This window comes from Oncorhynchus nerka, linkage group LG27 (assembly GCF_034236695.1).
Source record: "Oncorhynchus nerka isolate Pitt River linkage group LG27, Oner_Uvic_2.0, whole genome shotgun sequence".
NCBI lineage: Eukaryota > Metazoa > Chordata > Actinopteri > Salmoniformes > Salmonidae > Oncorhynchus > Oncorhynchus nerka.
The window spans coordinates 13729095-13751723 of NC_088422.1; the positions used below are offsets into that span (position 1 = coordinate 13729095).

Here is a 22629-nt window from a genome sequence, read left to right on the forward strand (position 1 = left end):
GGGGTGCTGTGCATGGCTTAGGGGCTGTGGTAGTGCTTGGAGGCAGGGGCAGGGCACAGGGGTTTGGCCGTCAGGTGCAGGTGCCTCTCCACGTCCGGTGCAGATGCTGCAGATACTCAAAGGCCCTCTGGCTCACGTTTAGGGCGGGGTGAACTCGCCGCAGGTTGGCCTCTCCTATCAGAGACAGGCCACAGATCCCGAAGTAGGCGTGCAGTGGGTCTGGAACAGACGGGAGAGAGGAGGAAAGTAGGTCAGCCAAGTGACACGCCTCAGCACCTGCCACTTTAAAAGGCACTGTGGCTTTGGTCGCGTTCCAGGTCCATTTCATGTCGTTCCACATCACCGACTGCACAGTTGGACATCAGATTGCTATATCATATGATTTTTAAAACATGTATTTAACTAGGCAAGTCAGTTAATAACAAATTCTTATTTACAATGACAGCCTACACCGGCCAAACCCAGACGACGCTGGGCCAATTGTGCGCAGCCCTATGGGACCCCCAATCACAGCCAGTTGTGATACAGCCTGGATTCGAACAAGGGTGTCTGCAGTGCCTTAGACAATCTGCGCCATTCGGGAGCCCAAATTATGTGGTTAGCAAGATATGTTAAACACCTATCCAGGCATTGTGACATATGGCAGGTGTCTGCAATGTAGTCAGCCTGGAACGTGGCCATGGGCTTTTAAATCACATAGAAAACCAGTTCCACACAGCACCTTTAACAACCTTACATTTGCTGTACATAAAATACCATGAAGTAAATAATAGAGATCATATAACATGCTACCAAAACAGGTTAAAACGGCATACCTCAACCCGTCACGATGGACTGACTACACGCTTATAAATAAAACAGATCTTGACATGATAATTAGCAGGTTGCCAATACATCTGGCTGTCTGTTCCCAATTACACTGACCAAAAAAATTAACGCAGCATGTAGTGTTGCTCCCATGTTTCATGCGCTGAAATATAAGATCCCAGAAATTTTCCATATGCACAAAATGTATATTTTGCTCACATTTTGTGCAGAAATTTGTTTACATCCCTGTTAATTAACATTTCTCCTTTGCCAATATAATCCATCCACCTGACAGGTGTGGCATATCAAGAAGCTGATTGCTGGGGACAATAAATGGCCACTCTAAAATGTGCAGTTTCGTCACACAACACAATGCCTCAGAATTCTCAAGTTGGGATACTAACGGCAAGAATGTCCACCAGAGCTGTTGCCAGAGAATTGAACATTAAATTTCTACACCATAAGCCGCCTCCAACATCGTTTTAGAGAATCTGGCAATACGTCCAACCGGCCTCACAACTGCAGACTACGTGTATGGCATTGTGTGGGCGAGTGATTTGCTGATGTCAACGTTGTGAACAGATTGCCCCATGTTGGCGGTGGAGTTATGGTATGGGCAGGCATAAGCCACAGACAAAACACAAACGCATTTTATAGATGGCAATTTAAATGTACCAAAATACTGTGACGAGATCCAGATGCCCATTGTGTGACCAACAGATGCATATCTGTATTTCCAGTCATTTACATTTACATTCATGTGAAATCCATAGATTAGGGCCTAATTACTTTATTTCAATTAACTGATTTCCTCATACGAACTGTAACTCAGTAAAATCAATGAAATTGTTGCATGTTTCGTTTATATTTTTGTTTAGTATATGTCTTGAGTCAAACATCAACACTTTTCCATACATTGTCTTTTGATAAGTCTTCTACTCTATAGAACTTCTAATGTGATTTTAAATAGTAATCCTACATTTATCAAGATTTCTCTTTTCTTAGGAACCTATGAATAGGTTGGTACACATTACCTGAGAGAAGAACAGTACATACAACCAGGTACATGATACTTACGACCTAAATTGCAGTCTTTGTGAGTAATAACAACAACTACAACAGTCAATGGATGCATTGTTGTTGGACTGGCCCTTTAAGGGAGCATAAATAATGCACCATGATCCATCTCCCGTGGGACCCTACTAAAAGCCTTCCAGGCATTGTAAAATATACCATTATTGAATTATAATGAAAAGACAACAGCTTGGAAGCAGACATCCAAATCAATTAAAAGAGCCATTTCAACATGAATTATGACTCAAGGTCCTGTGGAAATGTTTTTAAAATAATTCATGTGTACTTCAATGATGACAAATAATTTATTTTTAGTGCTTCTGTGTACAATATCTTTTAACTGCATTTGGCACTTTAAAGACAATCCACATACAAACTATGAAATACTACATACACACTGGTGGGACAAAATTATTTTAAAACAACTATTAGACTACACTGTATGCACTCACAATCATTTTGCGTAACAGTTTTGTCTTATTGTTCTCTACATTCTCCTTCTCCATGGCCTGAGAAGCAAACAGTTCCTGTTTTGTGAGGCCTGTTCCTCTGCTGTGTCCTGAGGGCTCGTTCTGGACAATCACCTCATCAATTAGACATCCCAGCCACCTGCGTGTAGGTTTCCACTAACAAGGCCAACACTCCCTCCCACCCTCTCCACACCTGCGTGTTGGTTTACGGAGAGGTTTCCACTAACAAGGCCAATACTCCCTCCCACCCTCTCCACACCTGTAACCTTACCTGGGTGACTGTCTGGCCACTTAGCGAAGCCGCCCACCAAACGGTCCTGAGTGGACAAGATGTAGTTCCGGTTCTTCTCGAAATTAGTATACTGAAAGACGTCTAGGAGCTGAGAATGGGATAGGTTAGATTTAGGATTATAAGGGTCAAGTGTAGACACAACAAAGTGTGTGAAGGACTGCAATTCTGCTGGGTTTATCACGCTAAACAGTTTCCTGTGTGTATCAAGAATTGTCAACCACCCAAAGGACATTCAGCCAACTTGACCACTGTGGGAAGCATTGGAGTCCATATGGGCCAGCATCCCCATGGAACGCTTGACACCTTGTAGAATCAATGCGCCGACAAATTGAGTCTGTTCTGATGGTGGGGGGAGGGGTGCAACTCAATGTTTTGTACACTCACTGTATGTATCCAGAGCCCATTTCTCAAGACTCAGGTCTATTCCTGACCGTCTCCTGTTCCACTGTTCCATAAACATTGCAGTGACAGTTGGCTAAATACGCCATCACTGTCTCGATTACTGACACTTTAGTGAGAGCTCCCAGACCGTATGCTAATGCCACCCAGTCCCATTGGATGCATGGCATGCACCTTTCTTGTTATTTATGACATTATGAACAACACCGTTATTGGGGGGCGAACCATCCGTAACAGCACTGGCACACATTGAACTGCATCACTCTAAAAAGGTTTTTAACATAAGGGGAGTATGAGCTGCTACATGTACATCACAGCATACTACCAACATATTTTATTCATTGACTGGACGCTTCGATAATAAAGCAACCTTAATGGACTGTAAGGGTACGCTGGTATGTCTGCGGAGGTTCCAGCATAGTTCCTGTTACCTCCAGTGTGGCGCCCACCCAGAAGGAGTAGCACGTGTCGACGGGCTTGTTGGGGCGGCCTTGGAAGCCGTTCTGCTGTCTCATCATGCACCAACGGCGTATCCTGTTCAGCTCGCGCTGGCTGAACATCTCCTCTAATTTTCCCATCAGACTCAGGGCTGCGACAGCACAGAACGTGGACCCACCTGGCAGACAGAATGCTTAATGACAGGGTTTATAAGCCACCGGCACAGCGCCACTATCCATCACCCGTTTCCCTTTTCAACTGTCACAACATCAGCATCAGAACCTTCTTATCACTTCCCAACTGCAGAGCTGTAATTGTGGGGGAGATGCAGAGGCCCGGGGAACAGCTCTGTGTGGAGGCCATTAACAATGAGGGAGGACCTTGCACTCTGCAGATAGTTAAGAGGAATGCGTGTACCTACCTATTTGAGATAATACGAATAATCAAGCCATTTCCTCCAAAGAAATTGTACAGTTTGCATCCAGGGTTGAATAAAATGCTATAATTTTTTCTTTTTTTCTTTTTATTACTTGAGTTGAACTGATAGAAATGCTTTGTGTAACGTGCCATGGTTTCATTACGCAAATCTCTCCCAGCAGTAGCTTAGCTAAGCCTGAGGGTTTCCCTGGAATAATAGGGTTTCATTGTCAGGAATTCATTTTGGTATTATTTTCACAAGCATGTGGTAAAATGTCAAAACTCTTAGTACAAACATATCATTAAAAAAAAAAAAAATGTACCCCCCCCCAAAAAACTTTTTAAGCACATTTTCAATTGACTAAGTACAACACACAAAATCACAGTCATTTTTTCATCAAACCTAATCAAGTGTTTCATACAGAAATACCTTTCATATTAAGTAACTGCCTTTCACAATGCGATGTTCACAATGGCGTGGCCATGTGCTGACCAACCAGCAGGAGTGGGCAGTGGTGGAAATGGTGAGGGCCAGAAATGACATACGGCGGTCTGAAATAAAACACGTCTTTGAGGAGAACGAGGACACCTTTGCCAATGTGGCATCCATCAGCCTACCAACAATCGGCCGCCTTTTGAAGAGGTACCAGGTATCTATGAAAGACATTTACTTGGTGCCTTTTGAGAGAAACAACGACCGGGTGAAACAGCTGTGGGCCGAGTATGTTCAGGTACAGCTCTGTATACTGTATTACTGTTACTATTAATGCACATGCTACTTCACAATATCATTCTGGAACTATACTGTAAAATTAACTAACCAAAATGTATTTTTAGGAGGGTGATCGTGCTTAATGCTGCTGTGAATCATGAATCACAAGTATATCTTTGTTGATGAAGCGGGATTCAACCTGGCCAAATAACGGCTTCGTGGGTCGGAACATCATCGACCAACGGGCGACCGTCCAAGTGCCTGGACAACGTGGGGGAAACATCTCCATGAGCGCAGCTCAGAAGATGGTGTGGTAGGACATTATGTGGTAGGATGTCATCGTGTGGGACAATGTCAGGTTCCAGCCAGCAGAGGTGAGGTTCAGGCATGGTTTCAGGCCCATCCATGACCCTATATTTTCAGTCAATAATGTAAGTGTATTGCCTCATGTGAAAACTGTAATCTACTGTAATTTACAGTACTGTAGCATATTACTGTAGCACAGTACTGTAGCATATTCATTTTAGCACTTTTTTGTTTATTTTTACCCGCTTTTTCTCCCCAATTTCGGGATTACGATCTTGTGTCATCGCTGCAACTCCCCAACGGGGTCGGGTGAGGCGAAGGTTGAGTCATGCTTCCTCCGAAAAATGACCTGCCAAGCCACGCTTTTTAACACCAGTTTGTTTAACCCGGAAGACAGCCGCACCACCACAAGGAGTCGCAAGAGCGCGATGAGCCAAGAAAATCCCCCCCAGCCAAACCCTCCCCTAACTCAGACGATGCTGGGCCAATTGTGCTCTATGGGACTCCCGGTCACGGCCGGTTATGACACAACACTACGAGGCAGTGCTTTAGACTGCTGCGCCACTCGGGAAGCCTAACTTCAGCACTTCTAAGGGCCATTTAAAAACACGTATCTTAAATTGTTTGCTACCGGATTAACTAGTAGTTAAAACGACTACATCGAAAAGATACACTACATGATCAAAAGTATGTGCTCGTCGAACATCTCATTCCAAAATCACGGGCATTAATACGAAGCTGGTCCCGCCTTTGCTGCTATAACAGCCTCCACTCTTCTGGGAAGGCTTTCCATTAGATGTTGAAACACTTCTTTCCATTCAGCCACAAGAGCATTAGTGAGATCGGGCACTGATGTTGGGCGATTAGGCCTGGCTCGCAGACAGCGTTCTAATTCTTCCCAAAGGTGTTTGATGGTATTGAGACAGGGCTCTGTGCAGGCTAGTCAAGTTCTTCAACACCGATCTCGACAAACCATTTCAGTATGGACCTCACTTTGTGCACGGGGGCATTGTCATGCTGAAACAGGAAAGGGCCTTCCCCAAACTGTTGCCACAAAGCTTGTGTGGCCTACCACTTTGTGGCTAAGCCGTTGTTGCTCCTAGACATTTCCAGTTCACAATAACAGCACACAGTTGACCAGGGCATCTGTAGCAGGACAGAAATTTGACCACCTGACCTGTTGGAAAGGTGGCATCCTATGACGGTGCCATGTTGAAAGTCTGATCTCTTCAGTAAGGCCATTCGACTGCCAATGTTTGTTTGTGGAGATTGCATGGCTGTGTGCTCGATGTAATACACCTGTCAGCAACGGGTGTGGCCGAAATAGCCAAATCCACAAATTGAAAGGGTTGTTCACAGACTTTTGTATATATGTATATATATGTATTTTGGTGATTAAAACAATGTTCTCATTACATTTCACAATCAACTAACATTTTGAATCAATGGTTGTGTGGTTTTTGAATGAAAGACTGGCTGTGTTACAAGTTGTGTGACCAGTTTTGGAGTTTTGTACTAAGAGTTGTGAAAATGTACCACATACTTGGGAAAAATAGTAGCAAAGCGATAAAAAAATGTTTTTAAAAAGGACATTTGTTCTAATATGGTTTTGGACTAATCCCTTTCTAGAACCATAATATCCATCAATCTCAAGTGCTGCACGTCATACTCACCATGAGATTCCAATCCAGCCCCCTGGCCAATGCCATTGTCATACGACTAAGGAAGCAAAAACAACATTCTATTAGACAAACATAGCACCAAAGACCATGTGAGGGATGGATAGCCATCACTGAAACCATGTAATAACTTTCAGATCAAGTGTGGTGTGACAGATGTGATCTTTGATGTAAGGAGAGATCAGGAAACAAGCTGCTCAATTAACCACGTGGAGCAATCCATGTCAACAGTGCTGCTTGCATACCGTACAAAACCACACTTCATACACACACTTGATGAGACAGACCAGCTTTGGGGACAATAACAATGAGGAAGTAACAATTTTGAAGGTAGTGAGGTTTACTGGAGCTCCATGCCCCAGGAGAAAAAATCAAACCAAATTTGAATGAGTAAGAGGATTAGAGTGCGGTAAAGGCCTTTCCTCCCATGGGATCATATCCTCTATTTATAGGCATCTGAGAATAACCTCTGAGTGCTCTTAAAAACCAGCCAACAGCATGGTCCAAACACACACACACCACAGCTCAGTGTTATCCACTACAGCCACCTAAACAAGAATACCGCTGCCTGCCCTGTGGACTGGATTATATCATCTTCTGTTGGATTACAAAGGAACGAAGGGGGGGAATCACAGGGGAGGTCACAGGGGAGACCATCACTATCATTAGACCCAGCAGGATCCAGTAGTGCCTGCTCTCCTAACCCCCGTCTGGCCAGCCCCCTGTGACTTGCAGAGGGGAGAATGAAGACAGGATGGTAACAAAACCCTCAGACATTTTGTGTTGGGGTGAATTCTGTGTGAACTGTTTCTCTCTGAAGTCGTGGACTATAGAGAGGGTTGTTAAAGTCAGGCTGTTAACAGGTGAGGGCCCTTTGATTCCAATGCACCTTCAAGATGAGCTGTTTGACCTAGACCTACCTCTCTGACATGTTGTCTATCATACGAGAAATAAACACTGTGTTAAACCAATGTCGGTTTAAAACACAGTTTTACAATCTAGCAAGTAGATTAGAGTATTTGAGAGTACATTTAGTAGGAAGAGGTCAGCGGTTGAGGATTGAAACCTTCTAGAGAATACTGACAAGGCTCAGGGCCGCAGGACGCTTGATGACAGAGACTAAGTGAAACAGCTGACTTACCATACTTCCCCTGATGTAGTCGATGGCCTTCTTGATGTCCATGCCTGACCAGTCATCCAGCATGTAGCAGATGCATGCTGCGCAGTACACAAACCTCATGTCATTTTCACTTCCCTCTGGGACCGCATAGAAACTGGAATCAGACATCGCGGCAGATGTTAAATTGCTTTTTTTTTCTACTAGTAAGGATGAGGTGTGATGTGTCAAAGTGTTTTACTGGTTAAATCCTCTCAGAACAATACTTTCAAACAAGCGTGATCTGTCTGACACAGTGGTCGCCCAATTTGACATGGTTAAACAGGGTCTCCTTTCAGATAAAGCACAAAGACCTATAAAGTACCAAAAACTCACAGAAGAATATCTGTCCAAGAACAATAGAAATGTGTCATTATGCTCACAACCGAACACCCACCCCTCATTGGGTTGGAAGCATTGGATCAGGCACAGTGCCCCTGGAGCAATTGTGTATGTTAAGTGACTTGCTCAAATGCACTACCAGGAAGAAAGAAAAACACTAACTCATTGTTAGTAGATATGGTAAAGACAGAGGAGAGTGATTGGGTGTTCACCTTCCGTCCTCCAGCTGCAGGGCTTTCAGGCCCATCAGACAGGCCTCCTTATTGACACGACTCAGGTCGTCCCCCAGTAGGACCAGGCAGGCCAGGCCAGTGTACGTCATGGCCACATGGCCACTGTCATACGGGTGGGATACTCCTGGGCCCTGGGGAGGCAAATTGATTGAATCAGCTAGCTTATATAGGCTGTGTTACACAGACAGCCCAATTCAGAATTGTTTTCTGTTTTTGGACCAATCAGATCAGCACTAATGTCAATCATTGGGCAAAATACCAGATTGGGGTGCCTGTGTCAACACAGCCAAAGACATTTAAAGGGAAGCATGCTAGCTGATCCCGAAGACTTCCAGTCATTGCACTAACACTAGTTAGAATTGCCTCATGAAACTACCTCTAACTTCCTTCCTCCTGTACGCATAAATGGTATCCACAAATTCATCTGACTCTAGGGAAGTAGATAAAGGGCTATATTGCAAAACATTTCAAACTATCCCTTTAATGGCAACCACTTAATCAATACGTTGAACAAGGATGTGTTTCAAGATCAATACCTTGGAGGTGCTGTATGGAACTCCAATGTGTGATGACCCTCGAAACCCACAACGTCCTAAATTGGATTCTGGGGGGGCACACAAAATATTTAAATTGGATTTTGTTGTATGAGAAACATTGGTAATGCCAGACGACATAAAAATGGAAAGATCACCCCGATTAACTCCTTAATCATACTGCAGTTTAACTATGGCCCTGCTTACACCTAGCATCTTGCTTTTTAAATTATATGAGCAAAAAATATTATTGTATATGATAAGACAAGTCAGACAAAATTAAACAGGCCTATTTATATAATGAATATGAATTGAGGGCAGAAATGATTAAATATTAAAGCATTAGAATTCTCACTAAAGGCGTATACTTTAATCCAAATAATAGTAAGAAAGTCTCACCCCATGTTCAAGATGAGCTTTTTTCCCTTTATTCAGATTACAACCTATCACTTTCAGTTATTTTAAAATGAAATCTCCAGAATATCGTTATTTTTAAAACAAGCCATAGAAAGTTGGTTGCAATTTCAGTTTAATCCACCAAAAAAGAGAACAAGTACCAACAAATAGTATGGTTAAACTCAAATATACTAATTGATCATAAAAAAAACTATATTCGTATTTATTTATATTTTAAATGGTATAATCTATGTAAATTATATAATAAATAGGACTGGTGAAGTTGTCATACATGCAGCTAATGAAAAATATATGGAAATGTCTGCTCTACTCAAAATTACAACCAACTAATTGCAGCATTACCACAATAATGGAGGCAAGTGGAAGGGGGAGAAAGTAAGGAACTTGTCTGTCAGCTCTGCATTAAAGACCAAATTGGTTAAAGCAAATTGGGATAAATAAAAAAGTATACCAGTTTCATTTAAGGACCATATAGACTGAAAAATAGCTGGGAAAAGATTTGATGTACCGATTCCATGGCACATTTGTTTTAACTGATAAACAAAACGATGCTCGATTCAAAACTTTTGAGTTTCTCCAATTAAAAATTATTATGCAAAATTCTTGCAACCAATAGAATGTTATATATATGGGGGGGATACAACCATCCCAGATCTGCAGGTTTTGCTGCGAAGAGACAGAATCATTAGATCATTTGTTTTGGTACTGTCCATATGCAGCTTGTTTTTGGATGCAGGTTCAGAAATGGCTGAAGAATTGCAACATTTACCTGGAGCTAACTCTGGAAATAGCACTGCTGGGGGATTTAAACAATCATATTGATCAATAATATAATAACACTTTTGGCAAAAATGTGTATCTGTTGAAACTATGAGAATAGACATGTTCAGAACTTTTGTGAAACATCACAGCACAGTTGAAAAAGATATGGCAAATATTCAGAGATAGATGGGAGGGGTTTAGCTGAAGGATGGGACCTCAAAAACAAACAAAAAGATTATTATTGTAAAAAATACTGTCAATATTCTATTTCTTTACAATATTCTACATTGTAGAATAATAGTGAAGACATCAAAACTATGAAATAACACATATGGAATCATGTAGTAACCAAAAAAGTGTTAAACAAATCAAAATATATGTTATATTCTTTAAAGGAGCCACCCTTTGCCTTGATGACAGCTTTGCACACTCTTGGCAGTCTCTCAACTAGCTTCATGAGTAGTCACCTTGAATAAATTTCAATTAGCAGGTGTTCCTTGTTAAAAGTTCATTTGTGGAATTTATTTCCTTCTTATTGAGCCAATCAGTTGTGTAGTGACAAGGTAGGGGAGGTATACAGAAGATAGCCCTACTTGGTAAAAGATCAAGTCCATATTATGGCAAGAACAGCTCAAATAAGCAAAGAGAAACGACAGTCCATCATTCCTTTAAGACATGAAGGTCAGTCAATACGGAACATTTCAAGAACATTGAAAGTTTCTTCAAGAGCAGTCGTAAAAACCATCAAGGGATGAAACTAGCTCTCATGAGGAAAGCCACAGGAAAGGAAGACCCAGAATGACCAGAACTCTTCTACAGAGAATAAGTTCATTAGAATAAACTGCACCTCAGATTGCAGCCAAAAGAAATGCTTCACAGAGTTCAAATAACAGACACATCTCAACATCAACTGTTGAGAGGAGACTGTGTGAATCAGGCCTTCATGATCAAATTGCTGCAAAGAAACCACTACTAAAAGACACCAATAATAAGAAGAGACTTGCTTGGGCCAAGAAACACGAGCAATGGACATTAGACCGGTGGAAATATGTCCTTTGGTCTGATGAGTCCAAATTTTAGATTTTTGCTTCCAACTGTCGTGTCTTTGTTAGAGCCAGAGTAGGTGAATGGATGATCTCCGCATATGTGATTCCCACCATGAAGAATGGAGGAGGTGTGGTGGTGCTTTGCTGGTGACACGGTCAGTGATTTATTTAGAATTCCAGTGGGACTATAATTTGTTTTCAACAGGACAATGACCCAACACACCTCCAGTCTGTGTAAGGACTATTTGATCAAGAAGGAGAGTGATGGAGTGCTGCATCAGATGACCTGGTCTCCACAATCACCCGACCTCAACTCAATTGAGATAGTTTGGGATGAGTTGGAATGTAGAGTGAAGGAAAAGCAGCCAAAAAGTGCTCGGCATATGTGGGAACTCCTTCAAGACCGTTGGAAAAGCATTCCTCATGAAGCAGGTTGAGAGAATGCCAAGAGTGTACAAAGATGTCATAAAGGCAAATATAAAATATATTTTGATTTGTCACTTTTTTGGTTACTACATGCTTCGATGTGTTATTTCATAGTTTTGATGTCTCCACTATTATTCTACAATGTAGAAAAGAATAAAAACAAAGACAAACCTGAAATGAGTAGGTGTGTCGACATTTGACTGGTACTGTGTGTGTACACACACACAAAAATTTTATGGGGGGGAGGGGATTGGAAATTATGCAGACAATTGCATTTATGGAAGCCACAATCTACAGTGGGGCAAAAAAGTATCTAGTCAGCCACCAATTGTGCAAGTTCTCCCACTTAAAAATATGAGAGAGGCCTGTAATTTTCATCATAGGTACACTTCAACTATGACAGAAAAAATGAAAAGAAAAAAATCCAGAAAATCACATTGTAGGATTTTTAATGAATTTATTTGCAAAATATGGTGGAAAATAAGTATTTGGTCACCTACAAACAAGCAAGATTTCTGGCTTTCACAGACCTGTAACTAATTCTTTAAGAGGCTCCTCTGTCCTCTACTCGTTACCTGTATTAATGGCACCTGTTTGAACTTGTTATAAGTATAAAAGACACCTGTCCACAACCTCAAACAGTCACACTCCAAACTCCACTATGGCCAAGACCAAAGAGCTGTCAAAGGACACCAGAAACAACATTGTAGACCTGCACCAGGCTGGGAAGACTGAATCTGCAATAGGTAAGCAGCTTGGTTTGAAGAAATCAACCGTGGGAGCAATTATTCCAGAACCACAATAATCCCAGAACCACACCAGTGAATGACCTGCAGAGAGCTGGGACCAAAGTAACAAAGCCTACCATCAGTAACACACTACGCCGCCAGGGACTCAAATCCTGCAGTGCCAGACGTGTCCCCCTGCTTAAGCCAGTACATGTCCAGGCCCGTCTGAAGTTTGCTAGAGAGCATTTGGATGATCCAGAAGAAGATTGGGAGAATGTCATATGGTCAGATGAAACCAAAATAGAACTTTTTGGCAAAAACTCAACTCGTCGTGTTTGGAGGACAAAGAATGCTGAGTTGCAGCCAAAGAACACCATACCTACTGTGAAGCATGGGGGTGGAAACATCATGCTTTTGGGGCTGTTTTTCTGCAAAGGGACCAGGATGACTAATCCGTGTAAAGGAAAGAATGGGCCATGTATCGTGAGATTTTGAGTGAAAACCTCCTTCCATCAGCAAGGGCATTGAAGATGAAACGTGGCTGGGTCTTTCAGCATGACAATGATCCCAAACACACCGCCCGGGCAACGAAGGAGTGGCTTCGTAAGAAGCATTTCAAGGTCCTGGAGTGGCTTAGCCAGTCTCCAGATCTCAACCCCATAGAAAATCTTTGGAAGGAGTTGAAAGTCCGTGTTGCCCAAAACATCACTGCTCTAGAGGAGATCTGCATGGAGGAATGGGCCAAAATACCAGCAACAGTGTGTGAAAACTTACAGAAAACGTTTGACCTCTGTCATTGCCAACAAAGGGTATATAACAAAGTATTGAGATAAACTTTTGTTTTTTGACCAAATACTTATTTTCCACCATAATTTGCAAATAAATTCATTAAAAATCCTACAATGTGATTTTCTGGATTTTTTTTCTTAATTTTGTCTGTCATAGTTGAAGTGTACCTATGATGAAAATTACAGGCCTCTCATCTTTTAAGTGGGAGAACTTGCACAATTGGTGGCTGACAATACTTTTTTACCCCACTGTATCTGCAATATTAAAGCTGATCTACCACCTAAAAAAAATAAAAATCTTTAATAATAATAAATTAAATTTAAGGAAATTAATACATAAATAGGTTTTCTGTGTGTACTGTTCTAAAATCAGATCCCATATTCATAAAGCGATCCTAGATCAGCACTCCTACTCTGATACTATTTTATAACACTCCATAAACACAAGTCATTGTCTGTTGCTGCAGGGAAACTCAACTAGGCGCAATGCTGCCATCTAGCGGGTAGCTAGCTATAAGGTCAGCTTTATAAAGGAGAGATGTCATTCTCTGAATTAGCAGGCCAGACAAGTAACATATGTTTGTAGCTTTCTGTGTCCAATGGACAAATAAGTTCTTAATAATGGAACCCTAGTCACTTAAATAAATGTTTACATAGTGCTTTACTCATCTCATATGTATATACTGTATTCTATTCTACTCTATTTTAGTCAATGCCCCTCCGACATTGCTTGTTGTAATATTTATTTATTTATTAATTACATTATTTTACTTTTAGACGTGTGTGTATTGTTAGATACTACTGCACTGTTGGAGCTAGAAACACAAGCATTTCGCTACACCCGCAATAACATCTGCTAAATATGTGTATGTGACCAATAAGATTTGATTTGCGTTCAGCGCCTGAATAATTTAAAAAGTGAGCACTGAGCAGATGGTCAGAGTTGGCCCATCATCCAGAGGAGTGAGCTCTTTAAAAAATGCAAACTACAGGATGTTGGGTGGGGCAAGTGAAAAAGTATGGCTGCTGGCCAAATACATGCCTCGCAAACTCTAGTACATATGAGCGCTTCTACAACCTGTATCAATGTCTGACACATTTTTATTTTATTTAACTAGGCAAGTCAGTTAAGAACAAATTCTTATTTACAATGTCGGCCTACCAAAAGGCCTCCTGCGGGGACAGAGGCCTGGGGATTAAAAAATAAATAAATACAATATAAATATAGGACAAAACACACATCACAACAAGAGAGACACAACAATACATAAAGAGAGACCTAAGACAGCAAAACATGGTGCATGGTACCAACAGCATGGTAGCAACACAACATGGTAGCACTAGTAGCACAAAAACATGCTACAAACATTATTAGGCAAAGTCAACAGCACAAAGGTCAAGAAGGTAGAGACAACAATACATCACACAAAGCAGCCACAACTGTCAGTAACAGTCACCATGATTAAGTCTTTGAATGAAGAGATGGAGATAAAACTGTCCAGTTTGAGTGTTTGTTGCAGCTCATTCCATTCGCTAGCTGCAGCAAACTGAAAAGAGGAGCGACCCAGGGATGTGCGCGCTTTGGGGACCTTTAACAGAATGTGACGGGTGTTTATGTGGAGGATGAGGACTGCAGAAGATATCCCAGATTGGGGGGAGTGAGGCCTAAGAGGGGTTTTATAAAGAAGCATTAACCAGTGGGTCTTGCGTCAGGTTCACAGAGATGACCAGTTCACAGAGGAGTATAGAGTGCAGTGATGTGTCCTATAAGGAGTATTGGTGGAAAATCTGATGGCCGAATGGTAAAGAACATCTAGCCGCTCGAGAGCACCCTTCCCTGCCGATCTATAAATGATGTCTCTGGAATCTAGTATGGGTAGGATGGTCATCTGAATCAGGGTTAGTTTGGCTTTACGATAGAGTTACGGTAGAGGAAACCAAGTCTAGATTTAACTTTAGCCTACAGCTATGATATGTACTAGAGAAGGACAGTGCACCATCTAGCCATACTCTCAAGTATACTCCCAAAAACGAAACCCTCAGATGTAGTAATAACACCTGTGGGAGGAGGTTATTTTTCTTACCAAACCACGTGACCTTTGTTTTGGAGGTGTTCAGAACAAGGTTACGGGTAGAGAAAGCTTTGTTGTAGAGCATTTAACACAAAATCCAGAGAGTAATGTGTAGCATTGTTGTACTGCATGATTTACACGTGTGATATATGGATGAACTAAACCTTTAATATACTGTCCACTGTTATAGCTAAATGACCCTAGAATTCCCTAGAATTCACACTGATCGACTGAACTTGGCACAGTGTATTATGCACATAATCTAAGAGTAGAGAGCAAATAACCCCTAAACCAGAGAAGACTAGGCTAAATGGTTGCTTTTTAGTAGCCAACAGTTTACCAAGGGATACAAAAGAACTCGGTTTTAGCTGACTGTTAAATTCGCCCTTCTTCTGTTCCACCAAAATTAAGTGAATTACGTGTGCGTGCTTGGAAGCCTCCTGAAGGCCGTTGAAACATGAATGCCCAAAAACAATATAATCTACAACGCAGCACTTACGGTCTTCTGTAGGAATGACTTGTAGTGAGTAGACCCATTCAATCAAGCTGGGCTTGTCTATTACATTAAGAGAATCCAGGACATCAAGACCAGAGAGCGCAAAGAACACAATGGTCAACCTAGACAGGGAGGGACAAAGGTAAACAAACATTTATTCACCAGGTAATATTATACTATTAGAATTAGCCACAGCATATTTGAGGTAAGAACTGAAAACTAAATCATATGAGTGGTTACTTTACATGATGACAGCTGGATAGCCAACACCATGTGTTAGTTGGATAGCTAGAGGACTCCAAACAATCCAAGTGCAACACTTAGATAGCTAGTTTGTTTTTGAAAACCACTAAATCAACAAAGAATGTGTGCTGTATTATGTATCTATGCTTTTAAATGATCAACTAAGCCTGGTCCCAGTCCAGACCTGTTTGTGTTGTTGGCATGACAATGACAGAATGAGTGACAGGGAGTTGGCATGATAGCAGAACTCCAGCTACAGCCACCAAGCTATGGCAGCTACAGCCACCAAGCTATGGCAGCTATGGCCACCAACTAGCAAGCTATATCTGAATGGTCAGTGCTAACATGTATCACTGGGACGTCCCTACCCCACTGAAGTTGACGTTTACAATGGTTAAGGTAAGGGTAAAAGGTTAGGGTAGCTGTGGAATGCTCAATTCAGTTCTCATATTGAGGCAGAGTTTTAATAACTGGTCGCAGGATTTTCTACCAACAACAGAGTCACCATCGGGTCTGTGCTATCTAGATTCCTTTGGACATCCCTACCTTAAACACAGGGACGGTTTCAGGCATAAGTGACATAAATGACATAAGTGGTCGCTTAGGGGGGCCCGACCCAAAGAAAAACAACTTACTATTGAGTGTAAGAACAGTAAAATACACCAGGTGCAATTTCATAATGTGGTTGTGTATCAACAGTTTATGTCAGTCACTGACAGTCACTCAATTAGCCATGTCAGCTAACATTTTTATATAGGTATTAAGTCTATCCAGCTATCTAAACTTGTAGTAATCATGGCCGAATACTGACCTGGCACGTGCCCAGGGTCCCTGACCTCCAGGGTGCCCCACATTCTCACTCAGATACAATATTAACATATTTCATTAAAAAGTGTAGAATTTAGGGCTGACCCCATTTAGTCGACTGGTCAACTGTTTGGTCAATAGGCTGTTGATCGAGCAATAACTTTTTTTGTAGAGCAGTTGCAAAAAAAATTACAATTGTTGTGGCACATCTTGATTGATGCTCGTTTCAGTGGAATAACCCATTGTGGAGGCCGCAGTGAGGGCACACCAGCATCACCAGTACATTTACCGTTAATTCTCATCATTTCTTGTTTGTTTGGTTACCCTAATTTCTGTTAATACATTCAAAATATCATTATTACAGTCTTTTACTGTTCTCATTGTCAGAGTGGACACTTTGTTTGCAGAGCACACAACCTAGGCTACACTTGTGAGAAACAAGTTTTGGTTCATTTCATTCCATTTAAGTTTTGTCAATTTATTAATTGTGTTTGGTTTGGAGCGCTCCTGTCAATCGTGAGTAAGTACATGCACCTGATTACATATAGAACTAGGCCTAGGCTACCTGGCCTGCCTATAAATGTGCCCATTGGGGGATCTGACAGTCTTAACTCACCGCCACTAATGAACTGTGGAGCTTCTCAAAGTACTTTTTTTTCTACTCAAACAGCAAGTAAACAAAGTCTGTTTTTGCATCCATTGAGAGTGACAATAGTTCCTCAATGTAGCCTATTTGAAAAACCTTTCCAGTTATCTCCCTTTTGATAACAACTCCATTTGAAAGAGGGGAAAAAAGGTCATTTTCTGATCTGGTGGAAACTTGATAAAATAGGCCTACCTGATGACTTCTCAACCCTTGCACAAATAGCCTACAGCCATGTCTGTCCGGAGCTCAGGACGCAGGAAACTCAGAGGGTCCAGGATATTTTATAGAATGTTGCAAGTTTGTTAGAGCAAGCTTCAGGTTGGACCAAGTTGATAGAATGTTTGAAGTTCCTTGCAGACAGGCCATGTGTAGCCAATGTGATTTATTTGTATTAGGATATTTTCTACCTGCAGGCTGCAATGTTTTTATTTGTTGGCTTTATTGTAGGCTACTTTTACATTATTGGCAATGGAAATATAAATTACTTTTAGATTTGTATTAACATGAAAATCGTAACTGGCAGCAGATCCGTAGAAATTGTATGATAAATTGACACTCCAAATGGAAAAGGTTGCCGACCCTGGTGTAGCCTGCAACTTTGGGATTGTAATGGCAGAATCTGCAACGGCCAGCAGTAGTAGGAGGATGGTTTTTTTCCTTCTGGTTAGACTATTTTTTTTATATCTGGCTCCGTCTTGAGTCATTATACGTTAATCAAATACAACCTACTGTTTGCTCATTGCTGTTGCTCCAAAATTGAATATAAATGTTATCTCAACAAGGAAACAGTCGGTCGTATTTGATTTACGTTTATTAAAAACCTATGTATTTATATCCGTCTCGATATAAGAGAACGGAGGGTAGAGGTTAGGGTTTAAGCCAGGGATGTCCCAAGGATCACGGATAGTAGTGACCATAACTTAATCAAATCTAAAGTTGGCCAACTATGTGATAGTTAGATTTTAGCCTGACAGACTAACTATCTCGAGATAATAGGATGTTCATAAAACGTACCTAACGTTAGGTACCTAACGGTAGCAAGCTAATTCAGTTGGTTGCATTGCAAAAAGCACCAATGTTTAGTTGCCATTTTTATATTGAGTATGTTGTCTGAAAATGCTATAGCTAGCTAACGTTAATGAACAAAAAACACTTTTGGCCTGATGACAGCGGCACTGGCAGGCTCGTCTGTCACTCATTAGCATTCTGGCTAGCGAAGACGTTGTCAAATGAAAATAAGAGATAATTATTCATGTCAACATATGTACCTGCTTGTTTCTAATGATGAATATCTCTCTGGTAAAACTTGAAGACATCTTTGAAAGAATCGTACATGTCGATCTTTTAAAAAGTCAATTTGTTCAAATTCGGCAAGCGGGTTCTCTTCTTCCGCCATCTTTGAGTGTGAAACAACTTCCGCGTAAACAGGCTTTTGCAACCTTCTTTTTTGCGGTTTAACGGCGGTTGGCATCCAACGTTTATGGTGCATTACCGCCACCAACTGGCCTGGCGCGAAAAAAGGAAACCGTACAGGCAAAAATGGGGAGTTGGGACCTTATTCCACACAAACTGAAACGTAACAAATAAAAAATAAGTCCCACTTCTTAATAAACAAAATTCCATATCTCCCTTTTCAGGCTGTGGGGAATGAGAGGGTGGCACTCCATATAACTCCACCACTGAAAGATCTTTCAATCCCAGGAACCGTTCTAGCGCAGATCGCATTCTTGTTATAGCTCATTGCCGCAGACAAAATGACAGCAATCTTACTGGACTTCTTCTCCACTCCGGCACCGCTATTAATCACCATTTCCAAAAACCCACCTACTTAAAAATGAATATGTAACATACAGTATCTGGATCCTGCTGATAAGAGGCAAACTCTGCAGGCTGCAGTGAAGGCCTATCCAACACCGTGGAGTCTCCAGACAATTCGTTCCCTCAACTCTTTTGACAGCTTCTACATTGACAGCTTCTATCTCAAGGCCATCAGACTGTTAAATAGCCATCACTAGCACATTAATGGCTGCTGCCCTATACATAGACTTGAAATCACTGGCCACTTTAATAATTGGAACACTAGTCACTTTAATAATGTTTACATATTTTGCATTAGTCATCTCATTTGCATATACTGTATTTTGTCCTATTCTACTGTACATTAGTCTATACTGCTCTGACATTGCTCATCGAAATATTGATATATTATTAAGTAAATTTCATTACTTTAGATTGTGTGTATTGTTAGATATTACTTGTTAGATATTACTTCACTGCTGGAGCTAGAAACACAAGCATTTTGCTACACCTGCAATAACATCTGCTAAACACGTGTATGTGACAAATAAAATTGAATTTGATATGAAATGCTCTAGACAGCCCTGCCTCTGGCACACTCATTCTCTTTCGCCTTCTTCGGGCATTTCAAAGATGTAGCTTCATGGTTCCCACCACAATTGTAACAATCCACACAACAATCTACTTTTCCACAAATCAAATCAAATCTAAGTTTATTTGTCACGTGCACTGAATACAACAGGTGTAGTAGACCTTACAGTGAAATGCTTACATACAGATTCTAACCAACAGTGCAAAAAAGTAATTAGGTGAACAATAGGTAAGTAAAGAAATAAAAACAACAGTAAAAAGACAGTGGAAAATAACAGTAGAGAGGCTATAAACAGTAGAGAGGCTATATCCAGTAGAGAGGCTATAACAGTAGAGAGGCTATATACAGTAGATAGGCTATATACAGTAGATAGGCTATATACAGTAGAGAGGCTATATACAGTAGAGAGGCTATATACAGTAGAGAGGCTATATACAGTAGAGAGGCTATAACAGTAGCGAGGCTATAACAGTAGCAAGGCTATATACAGTAGATAGGCTATATACAGTAGAGAGGCTATAACAGTAGAGAGGCTATATCCAGTAGAGAGGCTATATCCAGTAGAGAGGCTATATACAGTAGATAGGCTATATACAGTAGATAGGCTATATACAGTAGAGAGGCTATATACAGTAGAGAGGCTATATACAGTAGAGAGGCTATATACAGTAGCGAGGCTATAACAGTAGCAAGGCTATATACAGTAGATAGGCTATATACAGTAGATAGGCTATATACAGTAGAGAGGCTATATACAGTAGAGAGGCTATATACAGTAGAGAGGCTATATACAGTAGAGAGGCTATATACAGGAGAGAGGCTATATACAGTAGCGAGGCTATAACAGTAGCAAGGCTATATACAGGCACCGGTTAGTCAGGCTGATTGAGGTAGTATGTACATGTAGAGATGGTTAAAGTGACTATGCATATATGATAAACAGAGAGTAGCAGTAGTGTAAAAGAGGGGTTGGCGGGTGGCGGGACACAATGCAGATATTCCGGTTAGCCAATGTGCGGGAGCACTGGTTGGTCGGGCCAATTGAGGTAGTATGTACATGAATGTATAGTTAAAGTAACTATGCATATTTGATAAACAGAGCGTAGCAGCAGCGTAAAAGAGTGGTTGGGGGGAGCACACAATGTAAATAGTCCGGGTAGCTATTTGGTTACCTATTCAGGAGTCTTATGGTTTGGGGATAAAAACTGTTGAGAAGCCTTTTTGTTCAAGATTTGGCAGTCTGGTACCGCTTGCCATGCAGTAGTAGAGAGACAGGCTATGACTGGGGTGGCTGAGGTCTTTGACAATTTTTAGGGCCTTCCTCTGAAACTGCCTGGTGTAGAGCTCCTGGATGGCAGGCAGCTTAGCCCCAGTGATGTTCTGGGCCATGCGGACTACACTCTCGAGTGCCTTGCGGTCAGAGGCCGAGCAATTGCCGTACCAGGCAGTGATGCAACCAGTCAGGATGCTCTCGATGTTGCAGCTGTAGAACCCTTTGAGGATCTGAGGACCCATGCCACATCTTTTTAGTTTTCTGAGGCGGAATAGGCTTTGACGTGCCCTCTTCACGACTGTCTTGGTGTGTTTGGACTATTCTAGTTTGTTGTTGATGTGGACACCAAGGAACTTGAAGCTCTCAACCTGCTCCACTACAGCCCCGTGGATGGGGATGGGGGCATGCTCGGTCCTTCTTTTCCTGTGGTCCACAATCATCTCCTTAGTCTTGTTTACGTTTAGAGATAGGTTGTTATTCTGGCACCACCCGGCCAGGTCTCTGACCTCACTATAGGCTGTCTTGTAGATGATCAGGCCTACCACTGTTGTGTCATCTGCAAACTTAATGATGGTGTTGGAGTTATGCCTGGCCATGCAGTCGTGGGTGAACAGGGAGTACAGGAGGGGACTGAGCACGCACCCCTGAGGGGCTCCAGTGTTGAGGATCAGCGTGCCAGATGTGTTGCTACCTACCCTCACCACCTGGGGGAGGCCCGTCAGGAAGTCCAGGATCCAGTTGCAGGGAGGTGTTTAGTCCCAGGATCCTTAGCTTAGTGATGAGCTTTGAGGGTACTATGGTGTTGAACGCTGAGCTGTAGTCAGTGAATAGCATTCACACGTAGGTGTTCCTTTTGTCCAGGAGGGAAAGGGCAGTGTGGAGTGCAATAGAGATTGCATCATCTATGGATCTGTTTGGGCGGTATGCAAATTGGAGTGGATCTAGGGTTTCTGGGATAATAGTGTTGATCTCAGCTTTTCTCTTCTACAGACACTTGGCATGTCCGAAAGCCATACAGTGATAATTACACTGTATCAGTCTTGGGTCGAACGCTTCGACATGATGATTCACATACCACAACTTCACCTGGGCAGGGAGGGACTCCGTATTAAAAAAAACTGAAAAAAAGACAGACTCGTTACATTCACTCCATTTACCACACGATTCATCCAATGTGCATCAACCACTCCTGGGATATTCTTCATTTGTCCAACATCAACGTCCCTCAAGACACCAGATATTATCCCCTTTACAAATACCCTGCTCTGAAGAGCAACGCATGACACATCATAGTTCTGGAAATGGGTGAGACTCACCACACCTTCTTTTCCACTTCTACTTCAGTATTATAGCGGTCCGCAAACAAATGTTATAGGTGCATTCCACTACCTACTGTATTGGCTGTGTATCAGGCCTACGTTTGTGTAGTATCATTACACTTTGTGAAAGATTTGCCAGACCAACAAACCCTACACCCATTAAAAGTCTCACCACTATTCCACTACTTTGGCCCTATCTGATCCTAAGCCAGGCCAGCCGCCTGGGAGGATGGGATACTATTACTCAAAACACCTTGTAACTCTTCTGTAATAAAATCTTATGCACCCAACAGTGGAGGCTGCTGAGGGGAGGACGGATTATAATAATGTCTGCAACGGCACAAATGGAATGGCATCAA

General features: G+C 41.7%; 1 protein-coding gene across 1 annotated transcript; it reads right to left on the minus strand.

Moving 5' to 3' along the window:
- Positions 1-18704, minus strand: pggt1b (protein geranylgeranyltransferase type I, beta subunit). The gene is made up of 9 exons (XM_029637139.2): positions 18558-18704; positions 15597-15715; positions 8862-8929; positions 8305-8456; positions 7736-7868; positions 6589-6634; positions 3474-3658; positions 2623-2731; positions 1-219 (listed from the first exon to the last, which is right to left on the minus strand). Exons 1-9 carry the CDS (start codon positions 18683-18685, stop codon positions 71-73), a joined length of 1089 nt encoding a protein of 362 aa, XP_029492999.1. The 5' UTR covers positions 18686-18704; the 3' UTR covers positions 1-70.
- Between the last annotated feature and the right edge of the window lie 3925 nt (positions 18705-22629).